Below are 19,076 nucleotides of genomic sequence, written 5' to 3' on the forward strand. Positions count from 1 at the left end.
ATTTCTTCCACTCAATTAAGAGCACATTCCAAATACTGATATTTACATAGATATTGAAAGAGATTGCCAAATTATTCTCAGGGATTATACACATTTATATTCCCACAAACAGCAAATGAGGTTTCCTCACACTGTTAGCTCTGTTTTTACTCTTTGGCATCCTGGCACTTAGCTCTTCCCTCTTAAAGGTATCAACGTGCCATGTGAGGTAAAAACCACCGTGCACAACTGGCTGGGGAGGAGAGCAGAGCAGCCATCTTTCAAGTGATCGCTTGCATCCCTGGGATGAGTTCCACTTGATCACGACGTATGATCTTTTTAATATATTGCTGAACGCAGTTTGCCAATATTTTGTTGAGGATTTTAGTGTCTACGTTCATCAGTGATACTGGCCTGCAGTGTTCTTTTTTTGTTGTGTGTTTATCTAGTTTTGAGATTAAGATGACACTGGCTACATAAAAAGAGTTTGGGAGTTTTCCCTCTTCTTGAACTTTTTGGAATAGTCTGTGAAGGACACGAGTTAGCTCTTCCTTAAATGTATTGTAAAATTCTTCTGTGAAACCATCCAGTCCAGGAGGGCTTTTGTGTACCAGGAGCTTTATAATTATTTCTTTGATTTTTGTCAGCTGTTATCTGTCTGTTCAGGCTTTCTGCTTCTTCATTCAGTTTCATAAGATTATATTTTTCTAGAAATTTGTCCATTTCACCCAGGTTTTCAAATTTCTTGACATGTAAGTTCTTTGTAGTAATTTCTTACAATTCTTTACATTTCTGGAGTATCAGTTGTAATCTCCCCGCTTCCAATTCTGACTGTTTTTATTTGAGTCCTTTCTCTTTTTTTTCTTGATGAGTCTGCTTAAAGGCTTGTCAATTTTGTTTATCTTTAAAAAAAACAGATCCTGGATTTATTGATCCTTAGAACCAACTATATGGGAAAACATATTTGCCAATGACACCTCAGACAAGGGTTTGATCTCCAAAATACATAAAGAACTCACATGACTCCACTCCAGGAAGACAAAAAACCTAATTAAAAAATGGGCAAAGGACCTGAACAGACATTTCTCCAAGAAGGACATACAGAGGGCCCAGAGACATATGAAAAGATGCCCAGTATCACTAACCATTACAGAGATGCAACTTAAAACCACAATGAGATACCACTTCACACCAGTCAGAATGGTCATAATAAACAAATGAACAAACACCAAGTGCTGGTGAGGTTGTGGAGAAAAGGGAACCCTAGTGCACTGTTGGCGGGATTGTAGACTAGTGCAGCCACTGTGGAAAACAGTATGGAATTTCATTAGAAAACTAAAAATGGACCTGCCTTTTTACCCAGCATTCCACTGCTGAGACTATGCCCTAAGAATCCTAAAACACCGATTCAAAAGAACCTATGCATTGCTATGTTCATAGCAGCACAATTACAATAGCCAAGTGCTAGATGCAGCCTAAGCACCCACTAAATGAGTGGATCAAAAAACTATGGTACATTCACCCTATGGAATACTGTGCAGCAGAAAGAGAAGAAGGAGCTCCTACTGTTTGTGATAGCATGGATGGAAATGGAGAGCATTAGCGTAAAGCGTATGATAAGTGAAATAAGCCAGGCAGTGAAAGACAAATACCGTATGATCTCACCTATAAGTGGAACCTAATCGACAAAACAAGCAAGCAAGCAAGCAAAATATAACCAGAGAAATTGAAATTAAGAACAAATTGAGAGTAACCAAAGGGGAGGTGAAAGGGGACAATAGGAGAAAAAGGGGGAAGGGTTGTCAGGACCATGTATAAAGGACACATGGACAAAGCCAAAGGGGGGTAGGATCAAGGGCGGGGAGTGGGGATGGCGGAGCTGGGGGGAGTGGTGGCAGGAAAATGGAGACAACTGTACTTAAACAACAACAAAAAAAATGTGGGAAAAATAAAAGATCACCTAAAGTTCTAGAAAGCCAATGCCTTCACTACTGTTTCCTCTGGTATCACCTAAAACATGTCCTAAGATCTGCATCTCTCTGTATGACTGGACCACATCCAGCATGTGTTCATCATCAACCTGCAGCTGGTCTTTGACTCGCCTGCACCTGTTTATTCTCAGGATGGAAAGAACATCTGGCACCACTTCTCAAATCAGTCCCAGAGTCTCAGGCCACCTGTTCTGCTTTCCCCCCAATATAACCTTCACATATTTCTCTTAAAATGATTTACATATAATCAATATTAAAATTGCATATTTATTATCACAGAGTGATTAAATATCTACATTCATAATTAAATTCTCCCAAAGAAGATTTAGTATCCTTTTGATAGTGCTCTATACTTTAAAGCAACACTCCAAAATAATAAGAGTGAATCCACAGGAAAAGCACTTAACTATTCATTTATAGAATGCCTTCATTTCCTTTGAAAAAAATAATGCTTTGAAATTATTTTTCTATACATGCACCAAAAAAAAGAGAAGATTAAGCCATAAAACCAATTTTTACATTTGTGGACCAACTTTAAAAGCTGTCATAAAAAGCATCCAAAACTCAGAAATAAAGCAAAAAGCTGAGGGGGCAGGACCTTTCAATGTCATATGGGGGCAAAGGCCATCCAAGGATCATCTGAGGACATGCACTTAGTTCTGCCTTCTGTTACTATTGATTAAAGGTCCCAGGAAGTGAAATTGCATGTTACCTTACAGAATTTTCTCTGAAAAACATGGAAATAAGCTGTATCTGATAAGTAAAATAATCCAATGGTTACAGTTTAAATCCTAGTTGTAAATTAATCACTTTTATATCTCTATGAATATTATTGTAACTTTGCCCCACAACACCCATTTCTAAGTGCTCTTGAAATAAAATATTTAATTAGTTTGTTCATTAATTATGCTTTGAATTAAATCTTTATTATATGTTCATTTTATATTTGCATGAGTCATAATTGTGCCTTTTAAAAATTATACTTAAACAGACTTTTGGCCAAGATGTAGGCATAGGTAGACACACTGTGCCTCCTCACACGACCAAAATAAGGACAACAACAATTTAAAAACAAAAAACAGAACTGACAGAAAATTGAACTGTATGAAAGTCCAACAACCAAAGTCCTTTAACCAAGGAGTTAAAGAAGAAACAGCCATCCAGACCAGTAGGAGGGGCGGAGACAGGGAGACAGAGCAGAGAGGACTCCCAGCAAGGTGGTGACTGGAGGAGCCAGCGAGGCAGCAGATTGTGGACCGGGGTGGACAAGGGCTGCAGCTGGCCTCGAAACAGAGGGCCTCAGCACAGGGAAATAAGGCCTCAAAACTCCAACTGAAAACGCCTCTGGGGGGTGAGGTGGCAGCAGGAGAAATTCCCAGCCTCACAGGACAATTTTTTTGAGAGACCCATAGGGTCCTAGAATGTATACAAGCCCACCCACCCAGGAATCAGCACCAGAAGGGCCCAATTTGATTGTGGGTAGCAGGGCAAGTGGCTGAAAACCAGCAGAGAGAGAAGTCAGCACCCTTGTTTCCTCTCAGACCCCTCCCCCACATACAGCATCACACTGCAGCCACGTGGGTTGCCCCACCCTGGTAAACACCTAACTAAAGCTCCACTTCTTACTACATAACAGGTGCACCAAGACAAAAAAAAGGCCCGAATGAAAGAAGAGATCAAAGCTCCAGAAAAAATACAACTAAGTGATGAAGAGATAGCCAGCCTGTCAGATGCACAGTTCAAAACACTAGCAATCAGGATGCTCACAGAATTGGTTGAATATGATTGGAAATTAGATGAAAAAATGAAGGCTATACTAAGTGAAATAAAGGAAAATGTATAGGAAACCAACAGTAACAGGAAGGAAACTGGGACTCAGATAAATAGTGTGAACCAAAAGGAAGAAAGAAACATTCAGCCATAAAAGAATAAAGAAACAAGAATTCAAAAAAATGAAGAGGGACTTAGGAACCTCCAGGACATCTTTAAATGTTCCAACATCTGAATCATAGGGGTACCAGAAGAAGAGGAATAGCAACAAATCTCAAACTTATTTGAAACAATAGTGAAGGAGAACTTCCACAATCTGGCAAAAGAAATAGACTCCCAGGAGGAAGTCCAGGAAGCTCAGAGAGTCCCAAAGGAGTTGGACCCAAGGAGAAACACACCAAGACACACCATAATTACCTTTCCCAAGATTAAAGAGGAGAGAATCTGAGAAGCAGCAAGAGAAAAGGAGACAGTCACTTACAAAGGAGTTCCCATAAGGCTGTCAGCTCATTTCTCAAAAGAAACCTTGCAGGCAAGAAGGTGCTAGAAAGAAGTATTCCAAGTCATGAAGGGCAAGGACCTACAGCCAAGATTGCTCTATCCAACAAAGCTTTCATTTAGAATGGAAGGGCAAATAAAATGCTTCCCAGATAAGGTGAAGTTAAAAATGTTCATCATCATCAAGCCCTTATTATATGAAATGTTAAAGGGATTTATCTAAGAAAAAGAAGATTAAAATTATGAACAGTAAAATGACAGCCAACTCACAGTAAAACAACCACATGCAAAACAAAAATAAAAACAAACTAAGTGAACAACTAGAACAGAAACATAACCACAGAAATGGGGATCACATGGAGGGTTATCAACAAGGGAGTAGGAAGGGGATAAGGTACAGAGAATAAGTAGCATAAATGGTAGTAGAAAATGGACAGGGGGAGGTTAAGAACAGTATAGGAAATGTGGAAGCCAAAGAACTTATGACACATAGACATGAACCAAAGGGGGGAATGTGGCTGGGAGGGGGTGAGCATGGCAGAGGGAAATAAAGGGGGCTAATGGGACAACTGTAATAGCATAATCAATAAAATATATTAAAAATAAAAATTGTACTTAAATAAAGCAAATGGCCAATATATTGCATGTGTGAAAGTTTGGATTTGCCCTTTTTCTTAAATTTTGAAGTAAAGATAGTAGTTAGCACATAAAAATCTATTCTTACTTAGCTTTAATTAAAAAACATTTCATTCATTATCATTTTTCCATGAGGATACTGGCAGGAATAACCAAACTCAAATATTTTGTCAGCATTTTCAAACTTTTCAGGAAATAGACAATAATTTTTTTCTTTGAAAAAAATGACAACTCTGTTTAATGCTTTGAGATTTATTGTTCATCAATCTTTATTTAACTTGCTTGTGTTGCTTCTTTCTTGGAAACAGAACCAAGTATATATCAGAAAGAATACATGTTAAATTTGAACTTTTAAATTAAAACAGCATCAGGAATAGGGTTATTTTCTACTTTAACCGTGAGTCACCAAGTGTCTAGGCCCTTAGAATATAACCATAAAGATGCCCATAAAAACATTCTGTATACTATGCAGCCTATATTTTACTGGAAGGAGACACATGTGATAATCAGTGAAATTATTTCAAAAGGTAGAAAGTGATCAGTGATACAGAAAAAAAGTCCAGGTGGAGACATAGAGTGGGAAGGTCTTGGGAATGTAGAGTGGTCAGGGAAGGTCTCAATGGGGAGATGATCTTTGAACATAAAAGTAGATGAAAAAGTAACATGATTACTTTTATAAGTCAATTTGACTGTGCTATGGTGCCCAGCTGTTTGGTCAAACACTAGTCTAGATGTTGCTGCAAAGGTATTCTTTAGATATGATTAGCATTTACAGTCAGTAGACTCTGAGGAAATCAGATTGCCCTTCAAAATGGGGGTGAGCCCCATCCAATCAGTAGAATACCTTAAGAGCAAAGACTAAGGTTTCCTTAAGAAGCAGCAATTCTCTCTAAATACTGTAACATCAAAACTTACCTGAGTTTCTTGCCTGAATGCCTGCCCTGCAGATTTTGAATTCAAGACTACAACAACAGCTCTTACAGATTTTGGACTTGGCAGCCCCTACAATCACATGACAGAACTCCTATAAATGGAATTAATGAATCAATTAACATTTCTCTCTACACGTATATTTATATAGACATATGAACACACACAAAGCCTTGTGTACATATGTATGCATGTACTGTGTGGGTATATACTGTGTGTGTATATAAGTATACATAAAATTACATGATATGATATCTATGTGTCTTTTACACATCTATATCTATGTCCAGAGAAATAAAATCAATAGATTATATATCTATACTGTTTCTATTTTTCTGGAGAACTTTAATTAACACAGGGAGCAAAAGCATGTGAATATTGGGAAAACAACTGCAGAAAAGGGCTGTGACCAGGGTGAAGAACCTGTGGCCAGAAGACCAGGAAGGCTGACAGAGCTGGAGTGGACTGAGCAAAAGTGAGAGCTTAATGGATGACAGAGCTGGAGAAGTTGCATAGGCCAGATCATGCAGGACTTTGCAGGACACTGTAGGAACTACTTAGTATTTTACTATCAATGATATGGGGAGAGGTTTTCATGCAGAGAAGCACTGGCTTCCAGGTCAATAAAGACAGAGGTCAAAACTAGGAGCCTAGCCAAAAGGACAGAATGATTGTCCAGGTGAGATACAATGCTGACTGGGCCAGAATGGTAGGTGGAAAACAGTGACAACTGTGAAATTCAGGAAATACTTTGAACATAGATGCTAATGATTTCCTAATAAATTTGGCATGAACTATGAGGAAAAGAAAGGAGTCAAAGACGATTCCAAGTTTTCAGACTGAGTTACTGGACGTATAGCACTGCCGAGAACTGGCCTCCCATGACCACTTGTCTGAAAACGGTAACCACTGTCTCTGTTGTATTTTCCAAATAGCAAATGATCGCCTTCCACAATTCCGTTATATGGAATGTTTATTTTTTATTGTGGGGCTCTCTCAATGAAACTTCAACTCCACCAGGGCATGGCAGAAATATTTTTGTCTGGTTTTATCCCAAGATGACTACATTTGTCTGGATGGATCCCAAGTGCTTAACACAGTGCCTGGCCATTTCAGTATGTATTCAATAAATATTTCAGCTCCAACATTCAGGCTCCAAAAGTTTAAATATAACTTTTCTAGTGTTATATATCTAGGAAACAGCAATGATGGTTTTGACCACAGGTCTTTCTAGAACAGTCCACAATTTTCCTATTTCCTAATTATGCCTTTGCTGAAATAGTAAAGTCAATATTTCTATCCCTTGAAAAAGATTTCTGCCTTGTACTTTATTCTATTGTGGTGTTGTGCAGTGTGGTGGGAGGTGTTACTGACTGCCAGTCATTAACTATTAATACACACTTCTGGATTTAACACACTGAAGAGGCAGCAGGGTCTAAGACGGGGGCCAGGCTCTGCAGTCAAAAGACAAGGGTTTGAGCCCTGCCTCCATCACCTAATTGTCTGTAATCTTGGTGAAGTCAATCATCTCCTTGTCTAAAAAATAAATTCAATATATCATCTGCCTCTGTGGGTTAATATGATAGGTGTAGAGACGTAGTTCAACAAGATCAAAAATTATAATTAGCTTTGTAAAATATTTTATGAAGATGGTTTAAACCTGGTGAAATAGAATTAGAAAATAATTAAACATGTTCTATCTGCAATGTCAATAGTTTATTCAATGTACGTTTATTCAACATCTTATTTTTGGTGTTTTTTTTCCCTTCTGATCCCACTGGCTTCACTTCATTCTCCACATTTTCTACTTCATCACATTTCTGATAAAACCATCAGGCCCCCTCAGAGAGAGAAGTCTCTGTAGATACATCACTAAGTCTTCCCTTCTGACTCAGTCCAGATCACCTCCTCCTGCAAACATGACCATGAGAATGTCTTGAAGGCTGTCCTTTCAGTTCCACTGACCCTCCCCAAAATTATCAAACTTTATTCTAAAGCATCAGATATTCAGCCAGGCCACTGGAGAAGCAAATCCAATTTATGACAAATGTGCACAGACTCAGGTACCATCTACATAAAGCAGGCAACTTACAAATGCTGAGCACAAGTGCACAGTCCTGCCCGCGCGGTCTGGCACATCTGGATTCTCTCTTGGCCTCAGATCTTTAAGAAAAGTGAATGTCCTTCAACCAGCTGCCAATTTAGGCTAGGGTTTCAAGAAAAGTGTTCCTTTGTTTTCATTAAATCTTCCAACAGCCTCAAGCTTCTTGGTTTCTGTCCCATGAAGTCCATCTTCAAGCATCTAGAATTATGTGGCACCTCTCTAGAAATTCAGATGATGGTAACATGGCACAGTGTCCTGCCAAACACTGTCCTTTTTGTGACTGGAACTCCTTAGCCCCCAATTCATATCATCCTATGACTTCACTCATCTAGAGATTCTTCCTTATACAAGGGTGGGTGAGAGTAGGTTTATAATTGTTCATATGGAAAAAGGCAGGCGGGTTATGATTATTACATTGCGAATAAACTGTTTCATGTACTCACAATGTAAGCCTACTTTTGCCCATCCCTTAATCTCTAACTTGGTTTTTACAACTTACTGTCATCTCTTTTACCCAATTTCTCTTAGTTTTCTCTATTTTTCTATTTACCTCCAATTTTTCAATTGTTTCTCTACTTGATTATTTAAAAAGACATTTAGATAACAGTAGTAGTATTCTTAAAACTTATAGATTCATAAATACATACTTTTCAAAAGAACAAAAACACAATTGTTAACTCAGTATAAGGTGTGTCTTCTTCCTTTAATATCTTGACTTGGGAAGTAGTTATACAAAAGCTGTAAACTAAAGATTTGTGTACTTTATTTTTTACATGTTATAACTAATTTTTTAAATTGAAGAAAAATCCTTAAATAGAGAAGATTCTTCAGAGAAACAAAGAAGGGAGAGAATCTATCCATCAAATATTCAATGTTTTGCTCAGCAAAGGAAAAGGGCAAAACAACTTATTCTCAGAACAAGCATTATAATCAACAGCATTATAACCTCAAGTCCATTGGGAGAAACGAAAATTTCTGTACCACTGAAGTAAATCAATGCACCTGCTTAAAAAAATAATTAGACAATGAAGTCCCATTCTAACACATCTTAAATATTGAAAAAGAAACTCATGGCTAGAGCAGGAAGTCTCAGACCCTTAACTGCAGAGACCTGGATGCTTAAAGTCACTGGGGGGATAAGAAGGCAGTAAGTGACACTAAACCGGCAGTGCACCCTAGTTGGGGGGGCAGTCACCAGCTTGGACAGTACCAGGTAAGTTGGGGAGCCAGATGACACATGGAGCTGGGAGAAAAGAGGGGCTGTGACTGGCCACAACCCAGATAGCCTCTGGACTGCTCAGAGAGCTGGAAGGTGTGGAAAGCCAGTCGCTTGCTAGGAGCAGCAGGCAGCACCCAACGGGACTTTTCTTTTTTTTTTTTAAATATGTATTTTATTGATTATGCCATTACAGTTGTTCTATTTCCCCCCCTTCTTTCCCCTCCACTCTGCACACCCCTCCCTCACCATCCCCCCTTTAGTTTATGACCATATGTCTCAAGTTCTTTAGATTCTATATTTCCCATACTATTCTTGCCCTCCCCCCTATCTATTTTCTGCCTACCGTCTATGCTACTTATATTCTGTACCTTCTCCCCCCTTCTCCTTCTCCCACTCCCCTGATGCTACCCCTCCATGTGATCTTCATTTCTATGGTTCTGCTTCTGATCTAGCTGTCCTCTTAGTTTACTTTTGTTTTAGGTGTGGTTCTTAATAACTGTGAGCTTGCTGTCCTTTCACTGTTCATATTTTTTATCTTCTTTTTCTTAGAGAAGTCCCTTTAACATTTCATATAATAAGAGCTTGCTGATGATGGACTCCTTGAATTTGATATTATCTGAGAAGCACTTTATCTGTCCTTCCATTCTAAATGAAAGCTTTGCTGGATAAATCAATCTTGGATGTAGGTCTTTGGATTTCATGACTTGGAATACTTCTTTCCAGCCCCTTCTTGCCTGGAAGGTCTCTTTTGAGAAATCAGCTGACAGTCTGATGGGAACTCCTTTGGAGGTGACTGTCCCCTTATCTCTTGCTGCTTCTAGGATTCTCTCCTTCATTTTAATCTTGGCTAATGTAATTATGATGTGCCTTGGTGTGTTTCTTCTTGGTTCCAACTTCTTTGGGACTCTCTGAGCTTTCTGGATTTCCTGGAAGTCTATTGCCTTTGCCAGATTGGGGAAGTTCTCTTTTATTATTTGTTCAAATAAGATTACCATTTGCATTTTTTCTTCCCCTTCTGGTACCCCTATAATTCGGATGTTGGAGCATTTAAAGATGTCCTGGAGGTTCCTTAGCCTCTCCTCATTTTTCTGAATTCTTGTTTCTTCATCTTTTTCTGTTTGGTCATTTTTTTCCTCCTTCTGGTCCACTCCTTTGATTTGAGTCCCAGTTTCCTTTCCATTACTATTGCTTTCCTGTGCCTTTCCCTTCATTTCAAATAGTTTAGCCTTCATATGTTCCTCTAATTTGTGGCTAAAATCAACCAGATCTGTGAGCATCCAGATCACCAGTGTTTTGAACTGTGCATTTGATAGGTTGGCAATTTCTTGTTTGCTTAGATTTATTGGGTCTGCGGCTCTGAATTCTTCTTGAGCCATGTTTTGATCTGTTCATGCCTCTCCTCCTATGAGGAGAGGAACCTTAAGTGTTCACCAGGGTAGGGCGACCCAGGTCGAGGGGTTATGACGCTGTATGTGAGGGTGGGGTCAGAGAGGGAAAACAGCGGTCCCCTCTGCTGCTTCCCGCTGCTGGGGCCTGCCTGGTCTGTCTCACTGCTCGCTCCTTCACCTGGTTTATCTGCATGTGTATGTATGACCGAGATCAGCCTGCCATCTTGTGCCCTCAGTGGGTCCACCCATTGCTACTCCACACCTGGGATTCGTCCTCGGCTGCCTACAGGCCTGGGTCACATGCCTGTGCGGGTCTGGTGGATCTTTCCTTTCGACCCTGCTCTGCTGCCAGCTCTGCCCCTCTTACCGGTTTGGCTGAGTGATTCATTATTGTCGAACTTCAGTATAGTTCAATTTTCTGTGGTTTGGCTGTGTTTTTGTTGTTCAAACTTTGTTGTTTTTAAACTCGGTTGCGCGAGAAGGCACAGTGTTTCCACCTACACTTCCATCTTGGCGGAAGAGGGATGTTTCTTGAAAGACGATCTCAGCAGCTGTGTAGGGGCCTCCTGTGCACAGAGACCTCCCACACGCAGCAGCCAGGCCAGCAAAGAGGGAGGAGTGGAGAACTGGGGCATGATTTGCTCCCACTCAGTGGACCTCACGGACTGCTCGCAGGGGTGCAGGAGGTGGATTATCAGTGCCACTCTGGTGCCAGTGTGCAGAGTGGACAGTGTGGACTGCACGGTGCTCTGAGGGTGTGCGCTGGAAACTGGGCACCTGTGATTACTGGAGCCCAAACTGAATCCCCATCCTTGGGGAACCACAAGAAATGAAAAAAAAAAAAAAAAAGAGCCCAGGCCCCCTCTGCCTGCAGGATCCTGACAACATGCAAAACCAGACTGGCAGGTCTAAAAGCAGGAGGAGGCTTCCCCGCCGCCCCCCCAAGAGTAAGACAGTAAGACCTGGAGCCGTGAGAAAACCAGAGACAGATCCAGAAAGAAGTCAGAAGGTGAACACCAACAGCTGAGACCCATTTCACTTTGCTGTCCTTTGAATGTTGTTTTTAAAAATTTCTCACCTTTTGATTTATTTGGGTTTTGTTTTTATTGTTTGTTTTTTATTCTCCCTTTCATATTGCATTTTAACGTTTCTCCTTTCACTTCACTCATATTCCAAATAACTCACTACTCTCAGTCTTTTACTTTTTATTCTTTTTATTCAGATTATATATTTATCATACTATTGTCATTCCAACTCCCACATAGCACCCTTCCCTAGTCTTAATCCATTTCACCATCTTCCTGAGCTTTATTCCTGTTGGTGTAAACTTTATTTTCTCTCACACTATGCCAAGCTTCTGTCCCTTACTCTCACTGTTTCTCCTCCACTAACCTCACATAAGCACTCTTCTTTCTTAGGTCAGCTCGCGTTCTTTTTCACTTCTAGTAAGTGTCATCTCTTTTTCACCTGTCATAAAAAGTGGCTAGCTGGGTGAAATATCATGGTTATTACTGTACTTTTCCAAAGGATCTCCTATTTGCTCACTACTTATTCATACTTTAAATTCCATAGAATACTCTCCCTCTGACTTACTCCATTTCACCTTCCCCCTGCCCCGTTGAGTAAGGAATTTTATTTCATTGTTTTCTCTATCCCTTTTTTCTTCCCCCCTCTCAACCTGGGCTTTACTCCTTACTTTTATTAACTTGCTTCCCCCATCCTCTCAAAATCATTTTTCTCTATTGCAGACATCTCATATTCACTTTTCACTTTTATACAATATTCTCATTCCTGTTCCACCTTTATTAAACTTCATTCAACTGTCATTGCTATCAATCCAGCTGTGACATTTCTGCAATTTTGCTCCCATTGGTCCAGTTCCTTTTCAATTTTACTTCAAACCCAATAGTAGACTCTTCCCTCGTTTTACCCCATTCTGCCCATTGCCCTTTCATGTTCTTCTTACCTTGAAAGTTTTGCTCTCTTCCTTTTTTCACTTCAGTTCCATCCCAACTCTTATCAATTCTCCTTCACCTTATCAATTCTCCTTCCTCTTACCACATAACATTTTCCCTTATTTTAGTCATCTTCTATTCCCTTTGTCATATCTTATAATACCCACAATCTCTCTTCACCTTTGTTAATCTTAGTTCAATTGCAGCTGAGAATGCTGATGTGATATGGGGCTCTTTTTGCTGGCATAGGTATGGTTATCTAGTAATACTGCTAACTGACACCTGTACGACAGTGTACAAGACAAGGTGGGAGTTTAGGTACAGGGAATAAGAAGAATAGTTGGTAGGGACTAAATAGACAGGAGGAGGTTAAGAATAGTATAGGAAATGGAGAAGCCAAAGAACTTATATGGACCACCCATGGACATGAACTAAGGTGGAGGGAAGGCTGATAGAAGGGGGCTACAGGGAAGAGGGCAATAAATGGGAGAAAAAATGGGACAACTACACCAGTAAAACCAATAAAATACATTCAAAAAATTAAAAAATAAAGTTCTTGTAAATTTGTCAATTTGAGAAATTCAAGCAATTGTTTTAAGGATAATCTGCAAAAATTAGCATTGAATTTAAACATTTTATATATGCTGCATATAGATAACATACATTTAGATATTTGGGCTTAAGAGGAATACATGTTGAGGGTAAAATGGTAAAACTATGCTGACTTTACCTATGCAGAACTCCTTTTGCTCATAGAAATCTAGTTAAAGGAAGAAATGTAATACAGTATGTCAAGGTTAATAGTTTACCTTTGCCATTTTCTCTGCCAATTGCAACCGACCATCAAGTTCTCTCCTGATCTGGGCTGCTTGTTCATCTGCATTATCCAGCTTCAAAAAAAAAAACAAAACAGAAATTACACATGAGATTACCTAATTACAGTGACCTACAGACTAAAGCAAAAACTAAAGGGCTCAACACATTTAAAATAAATTTTATCAGTTACCTACTGAGAAGAGAACAAAATATACTGTTTAATTAGATTGTCAGTCCAATTAAACTTCTTGGGCACACTGTGTTTTCATTCACAAAAAAAGTTCATAAATCTCTAAGGTTAATAATGCATTTTACAAAAAAAAACTAATTATAACAACTCTTTGCCTAACCTATACACAACAACTCTAAACCAAGGAGTCCTCATTTTCTTCACATTATGTTCAGCTGTCATTAAGTTTTTCAACCCTCCTTTCTGTCTTCATAAAGATCAGTCCTAAACATCTCATTTTGTTTCTTTGAATTACCAGAATGCATTTCTGGACTGTGATAAACTGAGTAATGTTTCACTTCTTTGTTTTTTTTAAAATAGTCCCTTCAGTTTTATAACAAGTTTGTATTAGTGCCAAACTTTAAAAGTACTATTTGATTGATTGATATAATTTTCTACCATTTAAGTCTCATTTATGCCTCATTCTAGTACCAACAAACTCATACTGACAAGAAATGCTTCCATTCTTTCACAGACTGACACCGCATTAGAATTTCACTCTTGTTCTAAATTTGACTGAAAGCAAGAAAAGCATGCATGCTATCATCATTTTTAAGGTGTCTTCCATTTACATGGAAAATTACTTCCCCTTCTTCATTGAAATAATCCTCAACTTTTCCTATAACTTCAACTTTCCTCATGATTCCTTTTTCCCCAATTATTCATTCAATCCTCCTTTATGAGTTTTTATAAAAACTGTTAAGCGAAGGCAGACCTCTGAGTCATGCACATTATGGGATGCACTGGAGGTGACAGATGTGAACCAGGCAAGCATTTCTCTGAACTCATTCCTTTCTCTCTCCTATTCCTATCATTTAGAAAAGCCTGAACCAGGCCTATCAATGTGCTGCAGTTGTGGGTTCAATCCCCAATCACGGTACACACCAAGGTTGTGGGTTCAATCCTCAAGGCATGTACAGGAGGCAACCAATCACTATTTCTCTCCTGCGTTAATGTCTGTGTCTATCTGTCTTTCTCTCTCTCCCCCGCCCTTCTCTCTTTCTAAAAATCAATAAACATATCCTGTATCATCAGGTGTGAATTTAAAAGAAAAAATAAAAAGAAAGTATATAGTACACAATACAACCATGCCTTACCAAAGATCCATCTAAAGACTGAATTAGTCCTGAGTGTAACATTAAACATCCAGGAGAGTGCAGATTAATTTGTCCATTTGTTAAAGAACTAACAAACTGAAATGTGACCTTTAAAAACTCCCTTAAAAAGAAAAACATAAGTAGGAGCAAACCAGGTCAAGAGGGTGATGGTGCTGGAATGCACACGGAAAGTAAAGAAAAGGGGAATATGTTCCATTAAGTGGGCACCAATAGTCTGGAGTTTGGTTTGGGAGATGAAGTACTTGGAGGTTCGGGGAAGGGAGATGAGCTGGAGAGAGAGGTATGGCTACTTCATTAGCTAATCTTCATGGCCACCTTAGGCTGTATGGAGTTGGTTTCTACAGCAATGAGAAGTCATTAAAATGTTTTACCTCTTTCTTGAAAAATATCATAAAAAAGAAAAGGAAGGGAATTGCATGGAGCTAAAAAGTTTGGTTAGCTGTCATACAGCTGTTTGGCAATGGGACACAAAACAGGGGTGGGAAATCAGATCAGCAGCCAAAGATAAAATAATGTTTACATTCTCCCCACCCCCCAAAAAGGTTTTAAGCAGATGAGTGACATGGGAAAAAAAGATCATTCTGTCTCCAGCACAAAAGGGAAATCTATTTGTTTCATTTAAAAGAAAGTTCTGGGGTTATATTTCTAAAATATATGTTCCCAAGTTGATTTTAAAAATCAAATCCATTTTAAAACAAGGTTTAAAATAGGGAAGATTTTCTTAAACTAAATCCTTACTGCAAAGGTGTTTCTGTGTCATCTCAAAAACAAACACACATATAAATTAAACTTCATCATAGGTCAGTATCTGTACAAAAAACCCCAAAATATGTTATATATAGGATTCAGTATTATCCATCCACTGTCTCAGGCTGATCCACTGGGGGGGTCTCTGAACACATTTCCTGCAGATGAGGGGGGCTACAGTACTGCCGTGTCATAATAGTGCAATCGTGTTTTGTTCTTTTGCGAAGAAAGTATGTATTTATGAATCTATGTTTTAAGAAGACTACTACTGTTATCTAAGTGCCTTTTAAATAATCGAGTAGAGAAACAGCATGCCTAGTTGCTCAGTTGTTCAAGCCCAAAACCCAGGTAACATCTTTGACCTCTTTCCCTCACAACCCACACCCAACCCAATCTAAAGTCGTGGAGGGTAAAGTCCAGAGTCACATAGTTGAAGAAGACCAGAATTCAGGTACTGTGAGTCCTTGGCCAAGGCTCTTTGTACTTTTTATTGTGGTAGAGTATTTCCCCAGCCACGTCAAGTACCGTGCTTCTCATTTTGCCAGTACAGTGGCACACATAGTCATGGCGAAAGTAATTTTTTTGGTTTTGAACCCTTCAGAAAACTTGACTTTACTGACCACCCTCTTCCTCAAAAAAAAAAAAAAAAAAAAAAGAGAGAGATAGAGAGGAAAACAGAAAAACATGAATGGATGCTTGTAGATGTGAGGCATTTGACTAAAATGGTGGTGACACACCTGTCTCTAGTGCCAGATTTGGGTATGAGACAAAGAAAATGGAGATGTACAGACTCTGGAGCTTGTGGGAGGGGCCAGAGGCAAGTCCACACTCCACAAGGACTTCATTTTAACTTCATTTGTTTTTACTTTAAGTTCCTAATTCAACACATTATGTGATGACAGATTATTTACCTCACAGATGTTCCTTCTGGGCACAGAATATTTTCCAAGTCTTTTAAACAGGTTCATTCAACCCTAACCATAACAGATGCCCAAATGTATCTTTATTCTCTGCAGTGCTTCTACTATCTATTACACAGAGCACTTCACCACTTAATTATCAAAATATTTCATTGGTTTAACAAATATTTAGTACAGAAAATGTCGTTTTATTTTCCTCCTATTCAATGTACACAGATTACTGTTTCCACTCTCAGAATTCTCTAGGCTACAGATTTTTAACCTGGACTTTCGGGAGTCTATAACATTCAGGTTGTGGGAAAAATCTGGTAGAAATATGCATTATTTTCCTTGGGGAATTATTTAAATTTCATAGTTTACCAAAGATTCTCAAAGAGATGCTTAACTCAAAAGAAATAAAGACCCATGATTCTAGGAGACTTTTCGGTGTAGAAGCTTCTCTTCATTCATTCTAAAACAGGCTGTAATGGCTTTTCAACACGAGCCATGAAAAACAGCCAACTCAGACCTACACATCATCAATCCTACCCTTACAGATATTTGGTCAATTCTTTGGAAGGGGACAGTAACACAGAGACTCTCAACAATGTTGACTTGAATGGCCTATGGCTGCTTTACTAACTCTATTTGACTTTTTCTGCACTATCTGTACAGCAAGCACCGTGGCAAGCTTTTCGGTAGCTACAAAAATTGTAGCCTTCCAGAAGTTCACACTTTATCAAGAAAACAGTAAAAATTGTATGTAAAACAGAATATAATTGCCACAAAAAAAGCTACTGATCAGGTATTGTGGGAGTTCAGTGATGGAAGAGATGTTTTTCCTAGGTGACAGTATCAGGATGGATTTGTGAAGCTGAAAATGTTAAAAATGGAGTCTGAGGGGGTAGAGAAAATGTTGACCCGATGAGCTGTCCATTAGTGTTGACTTGCAAATCTCAAACTCTAGGCTCCCCGTGATCATCGTCTCTTGTGTTCTAGGGAAACAGCTCTGAGAAAACAGAAGGTTTCAGAGACTAGCAAATCTCCCTTTGCAAGTGTCCTGGGGAGGACCAAAGCCTGTGTTGGTGGATAACTATCTGACAGTTAAGAACATTTTAAACACAGCACAAAATAACTCTACAAAGTTTGACCCAACAGCTTCATTTCATAACTTGTGATATTATTCTTCCAGTGTTTTAAAAACTATACACATTAACTACTTAAATTCATTAAATCTACTCATATCTTTTTTAAAAAGAGCTTTTAAAAAGAGCTTTAAACAGCACTGTTGGGCATCATTGCCCTCTCTGATTAATCTATTTCCTAGAACCAGAATAACTGCCATTTTATTAATATTGTTGATTCCTAGGAAGAGGGATTAGTGACCATGTTTTTCCATAACGATGCCTTTGTACATGCTAACCCTGGTCATTTGTGCCCTCTTTTCACCCCAAAACAAAATCAATTCATTTTTTTCTCTGAGACCCCATGACATAACTCTTTTCAGAAATATTACATTGTTCTTTCTTATAATATTCATCTTTTATCCTTTATATTTTCTTGTAATATTCATGCTTTATCCTTTTAGCATGAAAAATACAAGTAGATTAGTATTTACACTACTGAAAACTTAGTGTTTTCCCAAGATTAATTCATGTGCTGGTCCACTATATTTATATTATCTATAAACCAAGTGAATCACAAATAATCCATCATAAAAAATAACCTATACAACCTCACATTGACACCAAGAGAACACTCCACCCAACACTTTACCACATAATTTTCTAGTTGCCCAGTGTTTTATTTCGCAGTGCCAAATATTCATAGGTTTTCCAACGTAGCCTTAAAATACCGATGAAAAGTTTTAAGTATTAGCAAATTACTTTATCAATACACCTGTTAATTCTCCATTACCTAAATTACTAATTGTATATCAAAAATTTAGAGCATAACTCCCCTGCTGACTCAGACCATTCCTGTTCTTTCCTGTGCCGTCCCCTCAGTCTCTCAGCCCACAAGCACACGTGGTGGTTGGTCGTTGGTGGTTCCAGACACAGTCATTTCTCCATACTACGTCACAGGACCTCTCTCCTGAGGGCCGGCTCTCCATCTCCAATTAAAGCATTTCCATCCAGGCACCCCCCGGCCAATGATCTCAAAGTAAAACTGAACTGCCCTTTACCATCCCCTCTTCGACCTGGTTCCACTTCTATATGACTCTCACTACACTTGTTCAGGCTAAAATCTCAGAGGGAGGAAGGGATGAAGGGAAGAGAAAGGAGAACAGGGAATAAATGATGAGAACAAACAGAAATGAAAGACATGATCCCCAAACAACTTAAGCTTAGTATTCAGGTTCTCCAATGTTTTATATCAATATAACTTTCTAACTTCTTGGATAATTCCATTGCCTATACAAATCAGTTTTTTTAATTGTTTACCAAACATGTTATCCTTTTCGATCATGTATTTTGCTTGTGTTTCTCCTGCCTGGGACACTCTTCTTACATACCTTATTGTCCAGATCAATCTCCAAATCTTCTGAGAAGACTACTTAACCAATTATTTAGTAACAAAGCAGATACTTCTCTAATGCTTACAACTTCTACCTCAAACTGCAATGTGTGCCCTCCATTAGCATGCCCTACCCTAACAAATCCATATCCAATGGTGGGGTTCACATAGCTAGTCTCAATTTTAATGCAAATACAAAGAATAATTCCTGTATTTAAAAGGTTCTAAGAAGCTAACTTGCCCTCAATGCTGACTCATCTTCCCTGAAGCAATCTCCCTC

The 19,076-nt window shown here is 38.8% G+C and overlaps 1 protein-coding gene across 5 annotated transcripts in view; it reads right to left on the reverse strand.

The window, feature by feature from the left end:
- Positions 1 to 19,076, reverse strand: part of CADPS2 (calcium dependent secretion activator 2) — a 621,734-nt gene that overhangs the window by 362,672 nt on the left and 239,986 nt on the right. For all 5 annotated transcript variants that reach the window (XM_053669960.1, XM_053669959.1, XM_053669957.1 and 2 more), the window contains exon 4: positions 13,280 to 13,360. In XM_053669960.1, the coding sequence (XP_053525935.1) occupies positions 13,280 to 13,360 (81 nt within the window). The remainder of the gene's footprint in view (positions 1 to 13,279; positions 13,361 to 19,076) is intronic.

Source organism: Artibeus jamaicensis, unplaced genomic scaffold (genome assembly GCF_021234435.1).
Source record: "Artibeus jamaicensis isolate MK-2021 breed Jamaican fruit bat unplaced genomic scaffold, CSHL_Jam_final contig_540, whole genome shotgun sequence".
In the NCBI taxonomy this organism is placed as follows: Eukaryota; Metazoa; Chordata; class Mammalia; order Chiroptera; family Phyllostomidae; genus Artibeus; species Artibeus jamaicensis.